This window comes from Hydractinia symbiolongicarpus, chromosome 9 (genome assembly GCF_029227915.1).
Source record: "Hydractinia symbiolongicarpus strain clone_291-10 chromosome 9, HSymV2.1, whole genome shotgun sequence".
Lineage (NCBI taxonomy): Eukaryota > Metazoa > Cnidaria > Hydrozoa > Anthoathecata > Hydractiniidae > Hydractinia > Hydractinia symbiolongicarpus.
The window spans coordinates 6,128,353-6,147,898 of NC_079883.1; the positions used below are offsets into that span (position 1 = coordinate 6,128,353).

Below are 19,546 nucleotides of genomic sequence, written 5' to 3' on the forward strand. Positions count from 1 at the left end.
TACTTACTTCTTGCCAAAAAAAATGTTATACAAGTAAAAAATGCCAATACTGTTTATGGAAAGACATTAAAATTCGTTCGGCACTACTATCTAGTGGTCTTCAATTTTTTTAATGCTTATTCTTTCCATAAGGTCGTAATTTTATTTTGTCTAAGCACTTTCCTTTCTTCTCCTTATCGAAAAAAAAAGGATAACTGAAGTCATTGTTGCAGAAAATGCATATTAAATTTCTCTCATCATTTCTTCCTCAGCCATAATTATGTTACTACCGGGCTACCGCTTTCTGCATGTGGACAAATATAAAAACTGGAAATTTTGTAACTAAAAGTTGCACCTGTAAATATACTAATAACATCAACCAATTTAATCACAAAAACGCGATGCGGGAAATATTTTTTTGGGTGGCGATTCCCTATGGCATATACATACAAAATTTAAAAAGATATATCTTAGATAATAGAGGGAAGGGAAAAAAAGGAAACTGAATCTGATCCATTAATTGCCGTTATACTGAAATCGTAACATCGTATCACACGAGCATGAGGAATACTTATGAACCTAAGTACGTTCGACCGACAGTTTCATAATTTGATCAGTTGGAAGGCTCACAAGAATGACTCATGTGTAATTAGGGTGATGAGAAAATTCAAAGTTAACCATTGATGTTTAATTCTAAAAGTTATGACACAAGAATGATCACTTTTAATTCTAGCAAATGTTTGCGAAATTCCTGCTTCACAACAAAAGTGAGGAGCGGATTTTTAGATGGACTGTTTGTTAACGGTTGAGAAGGTAATTGCATTTACTATTGTTGACGTGTGCAAAACAGAAGCGCACAAGGAAAGTTCGACTCCAACATTCAATACTTTATCCCGTTGGATTTACGCTGCAAATCGTTTGTGCACCTATTTTAATGGTACTTCAGATGTTGAAAAGACAACTGAATGTGACAGCAATTCTACGAGTGAGGGCGTTTTTCTCGCTGCGCCCTTGTTTAATCAAGCCCACTGAGTTTATTACAGGCAAGTGTGTGGGCGAAATATCTGAATTCCCACCACAACCTCGCCCTTATCTTTTTGACGACGATACGAACATTCTGGTCGTCACGATATATAAGGGAAGGAACGTAGGAACGAGGTAGTTCCCACCGAGCACGCACAAAAGTCACATGAAGCTATCTGCTTGTGAAACTTTCTGCTCGTGAAACGTTCTGCTCGTGAAACTTTCTGCTCGTGAGGCTTATTACCCATGAAACTTTCTGTCCTTAAATGAGTTAGCGATGAGGAACCAAATTTAACGGACAATTTCTTGATTACCTAAAATCATTAGCTATTTTTCACGTAATTTAACTTTGCAGAGAGGGATGTCGTAAAATTCTTTTCCCGGTCAGTCGAAATTAAACATTTTTGCAGGGATTTATTTTCGTGTATTGTAACAAAAAACGGGTTCTACCTGTTTAGAATTTCCCACTAAGACTGGCAGGGAGGCAAACACTAGTAACACGATAAACAGATCTAAAGTTCTGCCTTATGGCGTATATTGACATGGCGTTAAAAAGTTGAACGTTTGTAAAACACATTTATTGATACATGTGGCCATCTTTTTTAGATTTGTAAGATCTTTTTCCGCTCATACAAATAATTTAACAAATTTAGAAGAAAACACTGATTTTTAAAAATATTAATGTACAAAAAAATAAGCTACACATATAAAAAGAGTATATAAATACTACACCAATAATATGTCGTAATTAATAACAAACCATGTAAGAACAATAGGTTTTGCATAAATACTACTCCACCAAGTTGTAACTTCTCGTGTGAATTTTACAATCCATGAATACATATAGGCTGTTTTAAATCCTATATAAATACTACTCCACAAATTTATAATTTCTCGTGTGAATTTTACAATCCATGAATACATATAGACTGTTTTAAATCCTATATAAATACTACTCAACAAATTTATAATTTCTCGTGTGGATTGTACAATACATAGGCTGAGTTAAATCTTATATAAATACTACTCGACCAATTTATAATTTCTTGTGTGAATTTCACAATACATATAGGCTGAGTTAAATCTTATATAAATACTACTCCACCAATTTATAATTTCTCGTGTGAATTTCACAATACATATAGGCTGAGTTAAATCTTATATAAATACTACTCCATGAATTTATAATTTCTCGTGTGAATTTCACAATACATATAGGCTGAGTTAAATCTTATATAAATACTACTCGACCAATTTATAATTTCTCGTGTGAATTTCACAATACATATAGGCTGAGTTAAATCTTATATAAATACTACTCGACCAATTTATAATTTCTCGTGTGAATTTCACAATACATATAGGCTGAGTTAAATCTTATATAAATACTACTCCACGAATTTATAACTTCTCGTGTGAATTTCACAATACATATAGGCTGAGTTAAATCTTATATAAATACTACTCGACCAATTTATAATTTCTCGTGTGAATTTCACAATACATATAGGCTGAGTTAAATCTTATATAAATACTACTCCACCAATTTATAATTTCTCGTGTGGATTGTACAATACATAAAGGCTGAGTTAAATCTTATATAAATACTACTCCACGAATTTATAATTTCTCGTGTGAATTTCACAATACATATAGGCTGAGTTAAATCTTATATAAATACTACTCCACCAATTTATAATTTCTCGTGTGGATTGTACAATACATATAGGCTGAGTTAAATCTTATATAAATACTACTCCACGAATTTATAACTTCTCGTGTGAATTTCACAATACATATAGGCTGAGTTAAATCTTATATAAATACTACTCCACCAATTTATAACTTCTCGTGTGAATTTCACAATACATATAGGCTGAGTTAAATCTTATATAAATACTACTCGACCAATTTATAATTTCTTGTATGAATTTCACAATACATATAGGCTGAGTTATATCTTATATAAATACTACTCCACCAATTTATAATTTCTCGTGTGAATTTCACAATACATATAGGCTGAGTTAAATCTTATATAAATACTACTCGACCAATTTATATCTTCTCGTGTGAATTTCTCAATACATATAGGCTGAGTTAAATCTTATATAAATACTACTCCACCAATTTATAATTTCTTGTGTGAATTTCACAATACATATAGGCTGAGTTAAATCTTATATAAATACTACTCCACAAATTTATAATTTCTCGTGTGGATTGTACAATACATATAGGCTGAGTTAAACCTTATATAAATACTACTCGACCAATTTATAATTTCTTGTGTGAATTTCACAATACATATAGGCTGAGTTAAATCTTATATAAATACTACTCGACCAATTTATAATTTCTCGTGTGAATTTCACAATACATATAGGCTGAGTTAAATCTTATATAAATACTACTCCACGAATTTATAATTTCTCGTGTGAATTTCACAATACATATAGGCTGAGTTAAATCTTATATAAATACTACTCGACCAATTTATAATTTCTCGTGTGAATTTCACAATACATATAGGCTGAGTTAAATCTTATATAAATACTACTCGACCAATTTATAATTTCTCGTGTGAATTTCACAATACATATAGGCTGAGTTAAATCTTATATAAATACTACTCCACGAATTTATAACTTCTCGTGTGAATTTCACAATACATATAGGCTGAGTTAAATCTTATATAAATACTACTCCACGAATTTATAACTTCTCGTGTGAATTTCACAATACATATAGGCTGAGTTAAATCTTATATAAATACTACTCGACCAATTTATAATTTTTCGTGTGAATTTCACAATACATATAGGCTGAGTTAAATCTTATATAAATACTACTCCACGAATTTATAACTTCTCGTGTGAATTTCACAATACATATAGGCTGAGTTAAATCTTATATAAATACTACTCCACGAATTTATAACTTCTCGTGTGAATTTCACAATACATATAGGCTGAGTTAAATCTTATATAAATACTACTCGACCAATTTATAACTTCTCGTGTGAATTTCACAATACATATAGGCTGAGTTAAATCTTATATAAATACTACTCCACGAATTTATAACTTCTCGTGTGAATTTCACAATACATAGGCTGAGTTAAATCTTATATAAATACTACTCCACCAAATTATATCTTCTCGTTCGAATTTTCCAATACAAGTGACTCATCTTGTTTTTCATATCGCCAACAATAATACTTCAAATATGCGGGCAGTGAGAGTGGTAACAGGAGCAAGCCAAGAAACACAACATTTGTCTAAAAATTTAAAATGAGTTTTTTTTGAACCCCTCAGTGAGCGAATGTTGTGTTGAGAATTTGATTTTAAGGATTGCTATTGTTCCGTATTTTTACGGTGTAAAACTTTATGAAAACCAACTCCATATTAATATAAGATCAAATGGTAACAGTGATTGAACTTGTTTGTCACTACCTCGTTTAAATTATAAGTCGTTTACCAAAAGTTTCTTTCTAAGAATGCGAAAATGTTAAGGTGCGAAAGAATCTATTAATTTAGGATTGTCTTTTTGTGATAAAATGTTTTATAAATCGTTCTAAAAGCTGTTGGATATAACCTATCTGAAAAAGAATGACTGTCCACAAAGCTCATTTTTTTAGAGGGATTAGATAATCGTTTTTCAAGAAATTCAAATTTTTAAACCCATTTTTACAATTCTGACAAATGCAAGAACAACACTTTAGTTATCAGTAAGTGCATTTTTAGAAGAAAACTTACGTAAAATTGTTGATTTTTGAAATACGATTGTTCGATGTACAACATTGGATATTGCATAAGGCAAAACAAACCGCACATGACGCCATTATATCCATACAGAGAACAATAATATTGTGGTGGAAATCTAAAAAAAATCGCCGCAAAAGTATAAATAAAATCCACGACAACAACGATAGAAATAAAGTGAAATTTCTAATAGAGATAAATCCTGGAAACCAAATGTAGAATTAGGTTGTACAATTTAACATTTGTATGGAGTTTTTTATATAAGAGTTAGTTTAAGGGCAGAAAATGTCGCGTTTTCTTGGTTGTTTTCGCGAAAATTCATGCCTTTGGAAGTTATAAAACAGTAAAACACGAAAGATTTTCACGCGAAGTCATAGATATTTTTTTAAGACTCCAAAGTTTCTTCACCAAAAAAATAATCAAGGAACGGGGGAATCTTAAAGTTAGTGAGTTATTTCTTCTTTAATCATCAACTAAAATAATAGTTTTCAATAACATTTAGTTTTTCATTCTTCTTTGGTACTACGATCATTTCTCGGATATCCCGATTCCTTAAACAGTAATGGACGCACACTTTTGATAGCTAACAATAAGAAAAAAAAGAAAAAAAGAAATTGTTGCTATTCGCAAAAGATTTTCCCTTGAAAATGAAGGGATTTTTGATTTTCGCGAAACTTACTACCCGTGAAAATTTCTGCCCCTAAAGTAGAGTGACTGAGACAGAATCTTAATATGATATAACCGCTATCAAATGTTCATCAAAGGTATATACTTTCCTTTTAGTTGAACAGTAAGGAACATAGAAAGGAATAGGCACGACGTCACGTGATGTCGGTACAGAAATAACACTACAGGGCAATGCAAGAAAAACTACCACAGTGAAGAACCATAATTATGAATGTTTGGAATAACTACTTACAGTAAAGCGTAAAAATAAGTGACAGTACACCACATCAAACCGTTTCCAAGCAAATATACCAGAAAAATCGGAAACTAAAAAAACAACATTAAAAATAACATTTGATGACGACGACGACGACGATGATGATGATGATGATAACATTAACAGCAACGTCAACGACTCTGGAAAGGACTTCGACAACACTGACGAAAGAAGGGTAAATTCAAAACATCATACCGAAAGATACAACTGTTCAAATAACTGCAAACCATTCAACAACTGCATGACGATAATGCTGACTAGTATTGGCATAATTAAACTTCGAATGTCGTCAAATTTTTGTTGTTCAACTGTTCTAGCAATTGTCTCAGTTTTTTTACATGATAATTTATTATGCATAAATAACAAGCCGGCGATAGGACCAACTAATATACCGACAAACTGTATTGTGCCGAAATATTTGACGTATACCACGGCTAGATAGAGAAAAAACAGATTCGACATAACATTCTAATATGCGTTTTAGGAAATTCAATTTACATCGCAAGGAAATCTTTACTTAAAGTTTCTTTTAAAACATTTTTGGGACTATTAGAATCTAATTTCTAATTTATTCTTACGGATTTTAATGGGCAACAAAATAACTTAAAATGTGCTTAAACTTAACAATATTGAAGGTAGAAAAATGTGCAATAAGTATTAAATAAAAAATATCTAGCAAAAAGGGTGGTGTTATACAATTAATCTGATGTACCACCGAAACACACCTTCTTCCTCGTCGACGATATTTCGAAGGTACTTGTCAATATTTCCAACAAAATACACCAATTTAAGCATCATTATCGCAACAGTCAAGATACACAAAAAGTTAAACTTGGAAAAGAAACACTGCAGAAAAGTCTTATCTAAAATAAAGTTTAAATGCAAAATCACAAACAATTTACGCAATGCAATCTCTTATCGGTTATAGACGTTGTCCAAGCATATTTCTCAAAAACCCGTTTCTTAAAGTAGACGAACGTTTAAAATTTAAGATGCGTATAGTTTGAACAATAATAAAAAGCACTATTTCTAATTGTTATATTTTAACTATATAATAGTTCTGATTAAATAAATATATATTTATATGTATTTAATCAGAACTTCTATAATTTTCTATTTCTATAAAGTCCATTTATTTTTCTGTCCATTTTGGCAACCTTACCCGTGGAACTGTAACTTTTCAATGCCAGCATTTCAGACATTTTTATTAAATCTATGTCGAAATCATATCAACGTGCTTTCTTTGCAAATGCTTGCACGAAATATTTCGCGCAAGCGTTTGCAAAGAGAGCGCCCTCAGATAAGCGCATACAGGAAAAAGAGATACAGAATACAATGTTTGTTTCACTTAAAATGCGAGATTTTTTCTGCTTCTTTAATTTTGTTGCGGATATAGTTTTTATGAATTTTTGCAGCATATATATAATATGTACACAAGATTAAGGAATATAAAATGTACAAAATGATACACAAAAAAGAATATACATTATCGAAAAAAAACTATTCTATTTTTCTTTCTTTTTTATCTTTGCATTTTTTTTATACTCGTTTATAAGCGCACCCGTCGATAAGCGCACCCGTAAATAAGCGCACCAAAATCTAGCTATCACCACTGATAAACAAACTGCGCTTGATTTTGGCATTTTACGGTATATTAATACAAAAACTGTATCTGTCTGTCTGTCTGTCCGTCTGTGACCAGAAATTTGATTATATTTTCCTTAGAAGTGCCTATAACATGCTCCAAAAACCACGTTCTTAAAAAAACGATTTAATGGAATGTAATTGCTTTGTTATACATAATTAATGTCAGGCAAAGTCACGTTCTTATTGTTGATGTCTATTCTGTTTAAACATTTTATTGATGAAATTAACAACAAACCGTTTTCAGATAAGCACAATTAATTTTTAAGTTTTTATAAGTGCATTAAATAACTGCTATAAATATTTCTGTGCAATCTCCAACAAAGAATAAATTTATGTATAACATGTATGACTGGAACAATTTTTTAATATACTGCGTAATTTATTTATGTACCTGGATCACACATGAAATTTTTCTCCACAGAAGATATCAATGGACTTTCTTCGTTACTTGCATTGGCAAGTTTTTGGAGTCCGTATTGATCAACACCATAACCATATGTATTTTCTTGAATTACACCATATCTTCCCCTACAAGATAAAGAAAGAATCCTTGTATCCACGTGGTCCGCAATGTTTATAGCTGCCTTAGATTGTGCGAATGAAAATTAGATGAAAAGCAAGGAAATCGCATAAGCTGACGATGCAATAAAACAGAAGAAGTGATAAGACAAAGGAAGATCTATCGTAGTTTACAGCAAATAAAATATATCTCAAAAGCCTAGGCACCACAAATTATGATACGTGAATTATATTTAAACCGACAGGTAAATGGAATATGATTCCTTCTTACATGGATTGCTCGTGACAACATGAGCAACTGCTGAAATATTCATGTCTCTTTTATCATACCTTTTGTCAACAGAATCCATTGAAGAACACAGTTCCGACTGAGACCAACTAAAACCCATTGAACGCGACAAACTTAAACTTAACTCGGTTCTTCGCTCATCAGCAGACATCTCCAACAGCGTTCTAATGTAAAATATATATTTAAAATTATTATAGTTAAACGTTTTAATAAATTCAACATTTTTAATCAAATTTTCATTCACATTCCTTACTTTTCTATCGAGTGTTTGTAAGCACTATAACTCGACGTTACTCCGCCTTGATAACTCGCCGTTAATTCCTTTGAAAACTTTACAAAATCCTTGTTTTTTGTGTTGGGATTAAGCATATCTTTGACATCCTCATCGATAACAACACTGAGTTCATATTTGCTCGGAAAGAAGATTGTTGTCACCATTACCATAAACACAACCATTAAGCAACCATAACTCATTGAAATGGTTGATAACGGTAAGTCGGATTCAAAAATAGCCTAAAATAAAGATAACTCACATAAAAATTAGAACTGTAAATCAAGACTGATATTTTACCCATGTTTCTTCAAGCACTGTTTTTTCAACAGGAGCTTCAATTTAAATTAGTTTTTATTCTTACTTACTTACTTACCTTTGCCTAATCATGGAATGATCAAATCGGAAAAATTTTGCGAGAACTAATTTTCGGGGTATTTTGCGGATTTTTTTACCAACGAAGAGTATTATTTACTGCCAATCACAAAAGGAAATTAATTCAGATAAAACCCATTTGATTTTGATGTCGCGTTTTTAATTGAAGTATGTTACAAACGTTATAAGGAAAAATATGTAGGACAGAAACCGTGACAAATCAATCAATTTGTAGTTCTTCTATTCCATCTATTAATTTTTCTATCAGCCCTTAGTGGCGTTAATTTTTGCTGGGTGGCGTAATTAAGGCCGGCAAAAAAGGACCGGCGTGTTGAAAAAAAATCACAAAAAGCGGCGTTAATTTTCTGAAGTCAATTTTTGCCATGTTTGGTGTTTCGGATATTTTTTCTTAAAAGAACATTAATTTCAGACCTCTTATTAACATGCCTGGCATCAGTAATCAGGGTATATTGGAAATATATGGGAGTATTGAAAGAAACTAATAAAAACTTGGATATATAAAATAAAATTGACGTCAATCTTCCTCAGAAATCTTTTTTATTATAAAATAATATTAAATCAATATAAAAAAAGTGGGTCCCATACCGCGAGAGTTATCCAAATTCGTATTTTATTTCATTTACGAAGGAGGTTGAGTTACAAAAACAGTCGCAAGTGTAACCCACAGGTTGTCACCCATCCCAGAAGAGGGACTTGAAATTCTGATTCAAATGCAATTTGCCCATGCTAATAAGACCAAATTTGAGCAAATAAAGGTTTTAGTTAATAAGCATTTTTAAAGGATGACGGAAAAACTCGATTTTGAACAGAAAAGTCGATCAGAAACAAGATAAGAAGATGAAAAAGTAGACAAATTAAACGCAAAGATGGTATAGAAGCTCAGTCGGATGAGGAGGAACACAGAAGTAAAAATATTTTCATTGATTAAACACAGTTTTTTCAAAAAAAAATTTGCAAACATCAATTTTTATCTTTTTGCTAACACAGCAGTGTAAGCAACGGCCCTAAGTTGCTAATTCGGGACTGGCGGAATTAAGGCCAGCGTAAACACGGCCGGCATTGAATATAGGATATCCCTGGGTAAAATATCAGAAGCTGTATGATGGATTTAAGTTTAGATATTTTCGATTTTTATTTTTATTTCTGATTTATAGTAACTACTAAGAAAACAAAAAGTTCTTCACTACAGAAGTAATGAAGCTTTTTGAACTGTGAGCTGCAAATATTGAGAATACTTACCAACAGCACGCAAAGGCAAAACATGCGTGCTCATAGGATTATATATTAAAAATATTCATTTGTCTATTCTGTGGAAACCAGACCTTAGGAAGATGTTTTGTTCACATGGTCGTATACTTTGAAATTAATACATGAACAATTTGTTTACTTTTTAAAACAAATATGAAATACGACTAATAGTGCACCAGAGAGACAAACATTTGCCATTACTTCAGAAACCTACGAATGTCTTTCAATGAAATCGAATTACCCTAGAAGGTTTTGAATTTATATATTTCTTTGTCCTTCTTATTTTATTTTATTTTTGTTCTGCATAAGTGTGTGGTTATTTTTTAAATATCTCAGAATGCGCAAAAAAAATGCCTGAAGTGATGCAAAAATTCAAAAAGCTTATTTTAAGTTAAAGCCTGGAGAAATGGCAAACGGTTGCTAGTGACTTTTATAAATCAACCTACGCTTTACAGTTTATCCACAGTTGGTCCCACATACTATAACGAAAGTGCAATACGTAAACACAGGAATACATAGAAGAGATTTGGAACTATATTTTCTTCTCGCATATGAAGCATAGAAAAAACTTAAAAAAAACAAAAAATAAATAAATAAATAAAACATGAAAAAGGAAAAAATAACCAAAAAAATTAAACAAAGTCTTTCTTTTTAAATTATTTTACCGTATTTTCTCTTTTAACCACATTTTGGTCAATTTGGATCATTTATGCGCATGCGTGCAGTACAATTACGATTCATTTCGTCACTAAGAAGTAGGAGAAGTTTCTACTCTCAGCGAGCGAATTAAAATAAAGAAAAAACGAAACTGCGCATGCTGAGGCACCTTTCGCCGGCAAGTTTGCGTCCAATTTATTTTGTTGAAATCATCCTTCAGAGTGGGGTTGAAAAGAAGAAATACGGTATTCTGATACATCAGTATTACGATAGAAAATTTGGAACTTACCAAGAACAGGATGAAAACAGCTGTGGATGCATCAATCGCACCACTCATAAGACAAATAAATATAGCTTTGTTTTCCTTGAACAGTATGTTGACTACCTTTGAAATAATAATGAAGTAAAAAGAATATTATGAGCACCAATCCTCTACTTTTCCCCATCTCAATTTTAATAAGCATACTATTTCTTTTATCTTGCAATAAAATTCCTAAACAGAATTAATTTTCCTCTATTTCGTTCCTTCATTTTAAATGAGGCAATTTGTTACCTGGAAACAAGTTAACAGAGTAATTGATGAACCAATTGCCAACTCGAAGAATGCTATAAACACTAAGTACTCTAAACCTGCAGAAAACAAACATATTACATTATCTACCGCCCTACGAACTAGGTATAACAAGCCTACCTTACTAAATTTTCACATGACACATTGAAACGAGGGTTAAGTAGTTTGACACCAGCAGCAGTACTACACAGAATTTTTATAAATATGTAGCAAATCAAACCTTCTTTTGCGTATGCCAATGTAAATCCGAAAAGCAGAAGGAAGACGCTAGTAGAAAAGGTGGGATTAATAAATAAAAATAAGGAATGGCACTAAGCTAGTCTTATATAACAATCTTTGTTGTACTTATGTATATGTGTTGGTTATTATTTACTATCGTCTTTGTTGTTGAAATGAACCTACTCACCATGATATATATTGTGAAACTTGTGGGCCAACTCTATCCACTAGCGGACCAGTAACAAGCTTGACCAAATTATGAAACAGCCAACCAAGAACAAACAAAAGGTTTAAAGCTTTGTCTTGATCATTACATGTTAGAGTCTCGCTTACTACAACTGTTTTGTTTGGTGATCCTGTTAAATTTTTTGTTTCGCATAAATATTGATAAAATTTCATCTTTTTAAAAATGACAAGGATTGAGGAATAACCATAAATGGCAGAAGATGCAAGAAAAAGTTGTATAATTGCGATTATGAGGAAAAGTGTTAAAAACCATGGCTTGTTGAACTGCGACTGTGGTATGAGCGCCATAACTGTAAAAACAATAATAATTAAGAAATAAACAAAGCGCAGATTTCTAACTGTTTTTTAGTTGTGGCAAGTTGTATCAACATAAAAATAGAGTCATCAGCATCATATAGACTCCTTATACGCTTTTTGTAATATTTTTACCCAATACATATTTTTTACAAGAAAGCTAGTACGAGGTCAAAATAAGTCTAATAAATCAGTTTTTTAATCATACGCATGTATGTTGATAATAAACATAACAAAAGTACAGCTCCAATAAAATGTTTCATGGATATATGATGTTTATATGAACAGGAGGGTTCGGTAATATAAAAATATGTAAAACTTTTAACGAAATCGAAAAAAGACACTGGGCATTAGATCCTGCAGCTGGCTTCTAAAAATAAATAAGGAGAAAGCAAAGGGTACGTTTTCTAACAACTGAAATTGTTTTGTGTACTCAGTAACTTGAGAATCTGAGGTGAAAATACCAATACTAATTATAACTGGGGCCGGCGTACAATTTTCCCTATAAAGCTGCAAGCAAACCCAAAGTTACAATGAAAATTTAGAGGGTTTGGTACGAGTAAACTACCGACATTTTGAAGGTTTTTTTAAAGTTCTTCATTTTGTTCTATAACGCATCAGGTACGTTTAGACGCAAGCGAAAATGGTGGAAGAGAATTCATATTGATCGACAAAGAGTAGAACGCAATCACATGCTTTTGCAATCGATCGATCGACGTAGATTTGATTTTTGTCATTTTTTTCGAGCAGTCAAAGTTTATAGAACATCACCTTAACATCAACTAAACAGTATCATTTACAAAACTTTGCTTCAAAGCCCGGCCGAGCCAGAGACTATAAAAGTGTGAATCTGTTATTTTTACTCAGCAGGAGAATAGGATTGATGTCTTAGACAGTTCTCTAGTTGAGCGATTGCTGTGCTTGTATGACTTTTGTAGCTCAAATGGGAGGTTTAAATGCACTAGGACCTCCTTCACAGGACCCGCGTTGATTGTAGTGCCAATAGGAACTAAAGAGGTTATCCTGGGTAAATAATTTCAATAATAATTATAATAGTCTCGGAAAAATATGAACTCATTCCATTGGATGACCCACTTAGGCGAAGTTTTTGCTCCAAGGGACGGCGGAATAATGTAATACAAAGCGGGCGTCCTGCTTACCCGGGGTCCCACCTAACGAGAGTATACTGATATATATAATGCAATATTAAAATAACACGAGTAAATCAATCCGTTTCGAGATTAATAGGTTGACGACGCTATCTATCCTAAAACCCCTTACCTGTTTTTTGAAAACACATCAATCACATTCAACAGTCAATGATCGCTCTTATAATTCGTTTATGTGAGTGAATTTTTTCACGGAACATACAACTAGTCTGTTATGATAATACGCAAACTGTGTGTCTATTATATCATATTGGCTACACAAAAAGCAATTTTTTAAAATTTTTTTCCACTTTAAAACTACGTAAAACCAAATATAGTGAAACTAAATATCTAGGGGCCATTTGAGACCAAAATTAGTCATATGTCCTGAAGCATGGCCGGCCCAGTTCTTTCAGGACAGAGTATTTATGACCTCATCTAAATGCCTTTAAACCGCAATGTCACCTTTACAGTTTTTCAAAAAACTTACTATTCTATACATTTTCTTTATCAGCGTTTCAAGTTGTACGCGATGAAGGTAATTCTTCTATTAATGTTGCAAACAATAATATTTTGGATATTAAAGACAACATCATAATTTTGTTTCTGTATATGCTTAAATTTCTACTGCAAAGTAGATTGATTTTTTCACACACTATACAACTAATCTAATTACGATATCGATTAAAAAAATTGAAACCCAAAATAACAGTTGACACGTGTTGACAATGTAATGACGTCAATTAAGCGCGTCAATAGTTTAGCCACAAATTTAAAGTTACAAAGAAATGGATATGGTATTCCACATCTTTAACTGTATGTTATGTACTAAGTACTAATGTTCAAACACCCACATCTCCAAACATTTCGACATCTGGGTTGACATGGTGTCTTTTCACGACTTTACAAGATATGCTTATTTTTTCCTGTATTCATTTACTTAAGAGACCAAGTAAAGAATCGCAGCTAAAATAACGATTGACATTTCGAAACCATAATGACGTCAATTTATGTCAAAGCATGTGACGTTTAGTCACAATTTCAGAACCACAAATATACTAACTAGGTTAAAGCTGACTTTTTGCCAACAAAAATGCACTAATCTCGTCCCAGAACTCTTTTTCACTTTTTATATAAATGTCAACAAAAGTGCACCCAGCCTTATTTGAAGTTGAGGCAGCCTTTACCTGAAGTTTTATTTCGGGGGGGGGGGGGGGGGGGGAATGGAAGTTAAATCTCGGTCTCTTGTTTAACCATATTTACATAACTCCAGGCGAAATGAAATTCATTTTGATGTTAATTTCGTGTCAGTCTAAAAGACCGACATGAAATAAATCACAAAATGTAAATGTAAACACGATTTACCCGAAATAAAACTGTTTTCCAAAAATAGATACATTATCTTTCTTCTTTTTTGGCGGTAAAATAAGCTACAGTCTGCAGAATACAATACATAGTAAAATCGAAATTTTGTTTTGACGAGACCGCGTAGACAACACGAGAGACTATATTTGTTAAAAATGCTCTTCTGAAAAGTAATTAATACCTATGGAATATTTTTAAGTCATTGTTGTTACCTCAACTTTCGTCATATGAAATAATTTCTAAAGTCTCCAATGTGATGTGTCGTCGTTGCTTATAAACTTTCTCCCCGCCTTAAGCTCGACTTTTGAGGAAGTCACTAAAGTCAACAGCTCGCTCTGCAGCCCCTATAAAATGCGTGTAAATTGGAAGTGCCAGCTTGTATATCGTTGTATTAATCTGATTAACCCTTTCTTAACCAGAAAGACGTGCATTTTTCGAAAAAAAGTTACTTTATAAGTTTCGCTGTGTCGTCCAAAAGTCACTAGATTTTGAGATATAGCCTTTCCGAAATGGTAGCCAAGACCACTCGCAGGTAATGACAGGATTAAATGAAAAAGGTCACAATTGATGTTTTACAAAATAAGCCATAGTTCACCTGTAGAAATTATTAAAAGGCCGAAAATACGAATATACGTCGACTTGATTTGAAATTTCCCCGATATTAAATAGCATTGATGAGCATTTCCTGACAAAACGAGCATCAAATTAATATTTCAAAAAAACCTTAATTTAAGAAAGGAAAATAGAAAATGACCCTTACCTGATCAAGTGTTTAATAAATGTCCCTTACCTGACCAAGTGTTTAATCTTATAATTCTCTTTCAAAGGTAATATTTCTTCTACTGATATAGCTTCTAAATTTTCGTTGACGCTGCGTAACAGATGATGAAACTGAATGACAAATTCAAAGGACAACGATTTCTTTTAATCGCTAAATATCAGGTCAAACTTGTTTAACCGGTTTAACGAAGAAATTGATATTATTGAGACTTGTACGGTGACTAAACAAATATGGCGATTTTCATTTGCATATTTTGTATAATGTGAAGAATGCTTTATGCAACAAATCCGAAGTTTTGTTATAATTTTTTTGTTTATTGTTAAAACTGAATCAATTTCAAAAGTGATATTGACATATTAGTGACGTCGGTTTGATTACAACTTTTTCAGACTCATGTTTTGTAAATAAGGAACATTCAAATTTAATACTGAATAAGTAAATACGAAATGCGTGAATAAAAAAAGGTAAATTTTAGTTCAATGATAGTTTGTTAAGATTGTGTTTTGTACACTATTGTCATGTTTACACGACCGTCTGAAAAATTCTAAACCGCTGCATTTTATGGGCAATGGTTCAAATCCACTGAACTTTTAATTTGACGTTGCAAATCCAGTGAATTGCTAACACCGATAACTTTCCCGCAACTATGGCTAAAATGAAACCACAGTTTAAAATAAGTTTCTGTGATAATTCAAAAATTTATCGTGTTTATAAATTTTCACAACTTCGGTTTAAGTAAAAGCACAGGCAACAGCCTGTCTTCATCCCGTACAACTAAGACAGTTACCCGGATGGCTAAAAATATTAAATTTAGTAGGAACTTAATTTGCTTTGGCGGGTATTTTTCTTATAAGAGTCTTAGTTCCTTACAAATCAGATTTTTTACAATTGACGGAGTGAAAAAAAAGTAATTTTGGGACGAATTTGACAATGAAAATTTTTTTCGTTAGTTTGTTCACAGGCTGGTTTACCCAGGTCCCAATGTCCCAAGCTAGGTTTATCTACGTGCAGCTTAATCAAAAATCAAATTGGTGCAAATTAAAATTAAAGAAAAAGTAGTCGTTAGCCCGTGAAAACATCCACGGGTTTGCCGGTCAGCAAATTACATACTCTGTGGGGGACCCGGAGTAAAGCTGCGCGTAGCTACTGTGGACATAAACAAAACGGGTATTTATCTCTTTAAAAATACCCGTATTTTGTCTGTGTGTCCGCGAGATCCGCGTCCCGTAACGGAATCACGAAATTTTTATAATGTGCACCAATACCAAATGCGATATATTTTTGTCCACTTTGTTGCGACAGGTGAATTTAAAGGACGGGCGAACCCGTGGATTTTTCCACGGGCTAATGACTAGTCTCTTTAATAATAGCCGTATTTTGTCTGGCTCTGCGCGTAGAAAATCGGGCTACAGAAACACGAATATCAAATGCGATATATGCTTATCCACTTTGTTGCAACGGGTAAATATAATGGACCGGCAAACCCGTGGATTTTTCCACGGGCAACGACTAGTCTATGTTATAATACAAGCATACATCTGTCCGTAACGCAAAATGGTAGCTTAGCTGCGCAAGTAACGAGACACACGCAATGATGTATAAAAAGGACTGCTGAACCCGTGGATTTTTCCACGGGCTAACGACTAGTATAATAGAATGCTTCCCAGAATAAGAAGCTAGAAGAAAAGTTGGCTAGACTTTCTGACTGCATTTAACATAACTAAGAATGGATATTTAAAAATGTTGTTGCGGCAGTTATATTTTCTTACTTTAACTTTTTAGAAAGAAGTAGCTAGCCACAGCAAGCTGCAAGTTAGTGAAATGAGACTGGTTTAATGAAAACACAGAGAAACAATAATGTTAGCTAAGATAAAAGTTTTTAACAAACAAAATTAACGACATAAAAAATACAGAATAGCTACAATTCCGGACATAATATTGTTGCAAAAGGCCATTTTTTGGCTACTTTTCGCTGACGAAACGGCACCACTTGGTTAGTATGCTGCAGCCGTTTTACTTTTGAAAGGAGTGTAGGCGGAGTAACCAACGTCGAAAATACGCTAGTTCCTTTTTTTGCGTATGAAACAATCCACTCCAACATCAAAAAAATCTGAAATACGTTGAAGTCACGGTGTGCTGACGTTAGCAAAAATTAATGCCCTCCTCAAATAGCCTAAGATCTTAAGTCCACAGTCGCCGTAAATCGTAACACCTAAGTTCTAAGTCTCCTAAGTCCGCTGTGAATATTGACATTGACAGTTTTGCAGTGCACGTTATTTTTATAAAAACGACGTACTTAATTGTTTGTGGTTGCGATGTCTGAAATTCCGCCTTTTTCCCCAATATATTATGTACGGAGTTATAGACGTTAGCAAAAATTAGTGATTTTTAATAATAGATTATTAAAAATTATTATTAAATACACGTTTCCCGAATTACATGTTTTAAAATTTTGGAATTTTGATGTTTTGACCTTAACATCATTTTCAGCATCAGTAAATTGGTTAATGTATAAATTTTCAACTTAATCTGCCATTGGAAAGTGCTGTTTTGGTGGCATCATTGTTATGGTCAAAGCCCTCTTAATTTTCGACTTGTACTAATAAGCCTCATATTCGAGCAAAGGTTAATTAGTACAAAATTAAAAAACTGTTGTAGCAGGTTGTTTGTTTAATGTATGAATATGAAAATTTTACGATTTATCAATTTTTATGTGAAGAATACGAAAATTACATTCATTTTCTTTAAAAAAAAAGAAAAGAAAGACCTGCGGCATATCAAAGACAAAAACATTTTCGGGAAAGGTGTATTATTAAAGATTATTCAATTTTAGATCTAACCAAATAACATAAGACTAGCTGTAAATCTGTTGTAAATATTGACAAGCAAATTTTGACAACTAAAGAGCGCGTGTTAATTCTATAGAAATGGCTTTTTCAATTGCTTGCTGTTCTGATCTCTTAATAATTTATGTCGCATTGTGGATCTAAGTTTGTAGTTACATTAGGTTATAGCTAGCGTGGCTAATTCTTTCTTAAGCTAGCAACTGCCTCTAAAATTTGAGATAGCACAGTCCATCTTCAGACCAAAATCATTAATAAATTGAACTTTTCTCCCTCTATAAACTTGCTATCAACGCCATCAACAACATCATTTGCGTCATGAGAAAATGGTGGAAAATTGGATCTAGTGAAATGCATATTAGAAAGGTGATTTAGCAACAATGAGTTTATTTTTTATCAATATATTTCGGAATTTTCTTCCATCATCAATACAATTTTTTCATACTTTAAAGTAAAAAGCAAAAAACAATTTTTACAAAAACACATTTATATACAGTAAAATCTATCAACTTTCAAGTAAGTAATAAAATCAAATGTTAAATGCATATTTGTCGTGATTCGAATCCAGTGTGTTGAAAACGGCCCCCGACCGCCGCCACTGCGACGACGACAGGGGAAACCAACAAAACAGACTACTTTGTATGCGTGATTTAATAACTTTTTCCGTATTGGTATTACATACCGTAATGCTTTGAATAAACGCCCGGGGCGCTTATTAAATTTTTTGACATTTTTGGGGGGCGGCTATTCGAGGAGGGCGTTTAAAAGTTTCCTGCATCCTTAGCACGAAGTATTGTCTCGGTAGTCATTTTGAACACACAAAATACACAGGAGTTGCCGGTTCGCTGCAATGTAACCATTTTAGGCAGAGATAACGAAAACACTACAACTCAACGTAACTCGCCGATAATTCATTCACAAAATCTTAATTTTTACAACTTCCTTGTTTTTCGTGCTTGGATTTAGCATATCTTTGACATTCTCATCAACAACAACACCGAGGTCATATTTGTTCGGAAAAAAGATTGTCACCATTAACATAAAATCAACCATAACTCATTGAAATGGTTGATAACAGCAAACCGGATGAGAGGTATAAAGCACAGTATAAAGAATTTAAGAAAGAAATATTAAATAAAATTACTTCCATAAAGTGGCTTAATTTGATATTCTCAAAGAAAGGTGAGTTAATTAGGCTAGTAAAGTATAGAAAATTTATCAAAAACAAGAAGGTATTAATACACATGGTTTGGAGGTATTAACTGCGCCATTCATATGACAAATGAATGTTTTTGCAATGAAAGGTATCAGGTAAAACGCTTGAGAAAATATTTTTCGAAACA

General features: G+C 32.6%; 1 protein-coding gene across 2 annotated transcripts; it reads right to left on the reverse strand.

Annotated features, from left to right (window-relative positions):
• Window positions 1-1,650: 1,650 nt before the first annotated feature.
• Window positions 1,651-15,518, reverse strand: LOC130656897 (large neutral amino acids transporter small subunit 4-like). 2 transcript variants are annotated; one of them, XM_057459839.1, is made up of 14 exons: window positions 15,370-15,505; window positions 14,792-14,923; window positions 11,714-12,062; window positions 11,528-11,574; window positions 11,290-11,366; window positions 11,026-11,121; window positions 8,418-8,677; window positions 8,206-8,328; window positions 7,748-7,884; window positions 6,435-6,572; window positions 5,905-6,143; window positions 5,686-5,759; window positions 4,761-4,884; window positions 1,651-4,282 (listed from the first exon to the last, which is right to left on the reverse strand). In XM_057459839.1, the coding sequence occupies exons 3-14, from the start codon at window positions 12,058-12,060 to the stop codon at window positions 4,154-4,156; spliced, it is 1,791 nt and encodes a 596-aa protein (XP_057315822.1). In that variant the 5' UTR covers window positions 12,061-12,062; window positions 14,792-14,923; window positions 15,370-15,505; the 3' UTR covers window positions 1,651-4,153. The 2 variants fall into 2 exon arrangements, with proteins under 2 accessions (XP_057315822.1, XP_057315821.1); XM_057459838.1 differs by lacking the exon at window positions 14,792-14,923 and having other exon boundaries at window positions 15,370-15,518.
• Between the last annotated feature and the right edge of the window lie 4,028 nt (window positions 15,519-19,546).

What these genes read in the sequence shown, in the direction of transcription:
- LOC130656897 (XM_057459838.1), bottom strand. Translation starts at nt 12,060, where the DNA reads ATGGCGCTCATACCACAGTCGCAGTTCAACAAGCCATGGTTTTTAACA. An exon ending in AAATTTCATGTGTGATCCAG is followed by an intron (nt 6,573 to 7,747) that starts GTACATAAATAA and finishes ACTTTATTTTAG; the next exon opens with ATAAGACTTTTCTGCAGTGT. An exon ending in TCAAAAATCAACAATTTTAC is followed by an intron (nt 4,283 to 4,760) that starts GTAAGTTTTCTT and finishes TTAAATTTTTAG; the next exon opens with ACAAATGTTGTGTTTCTTGG.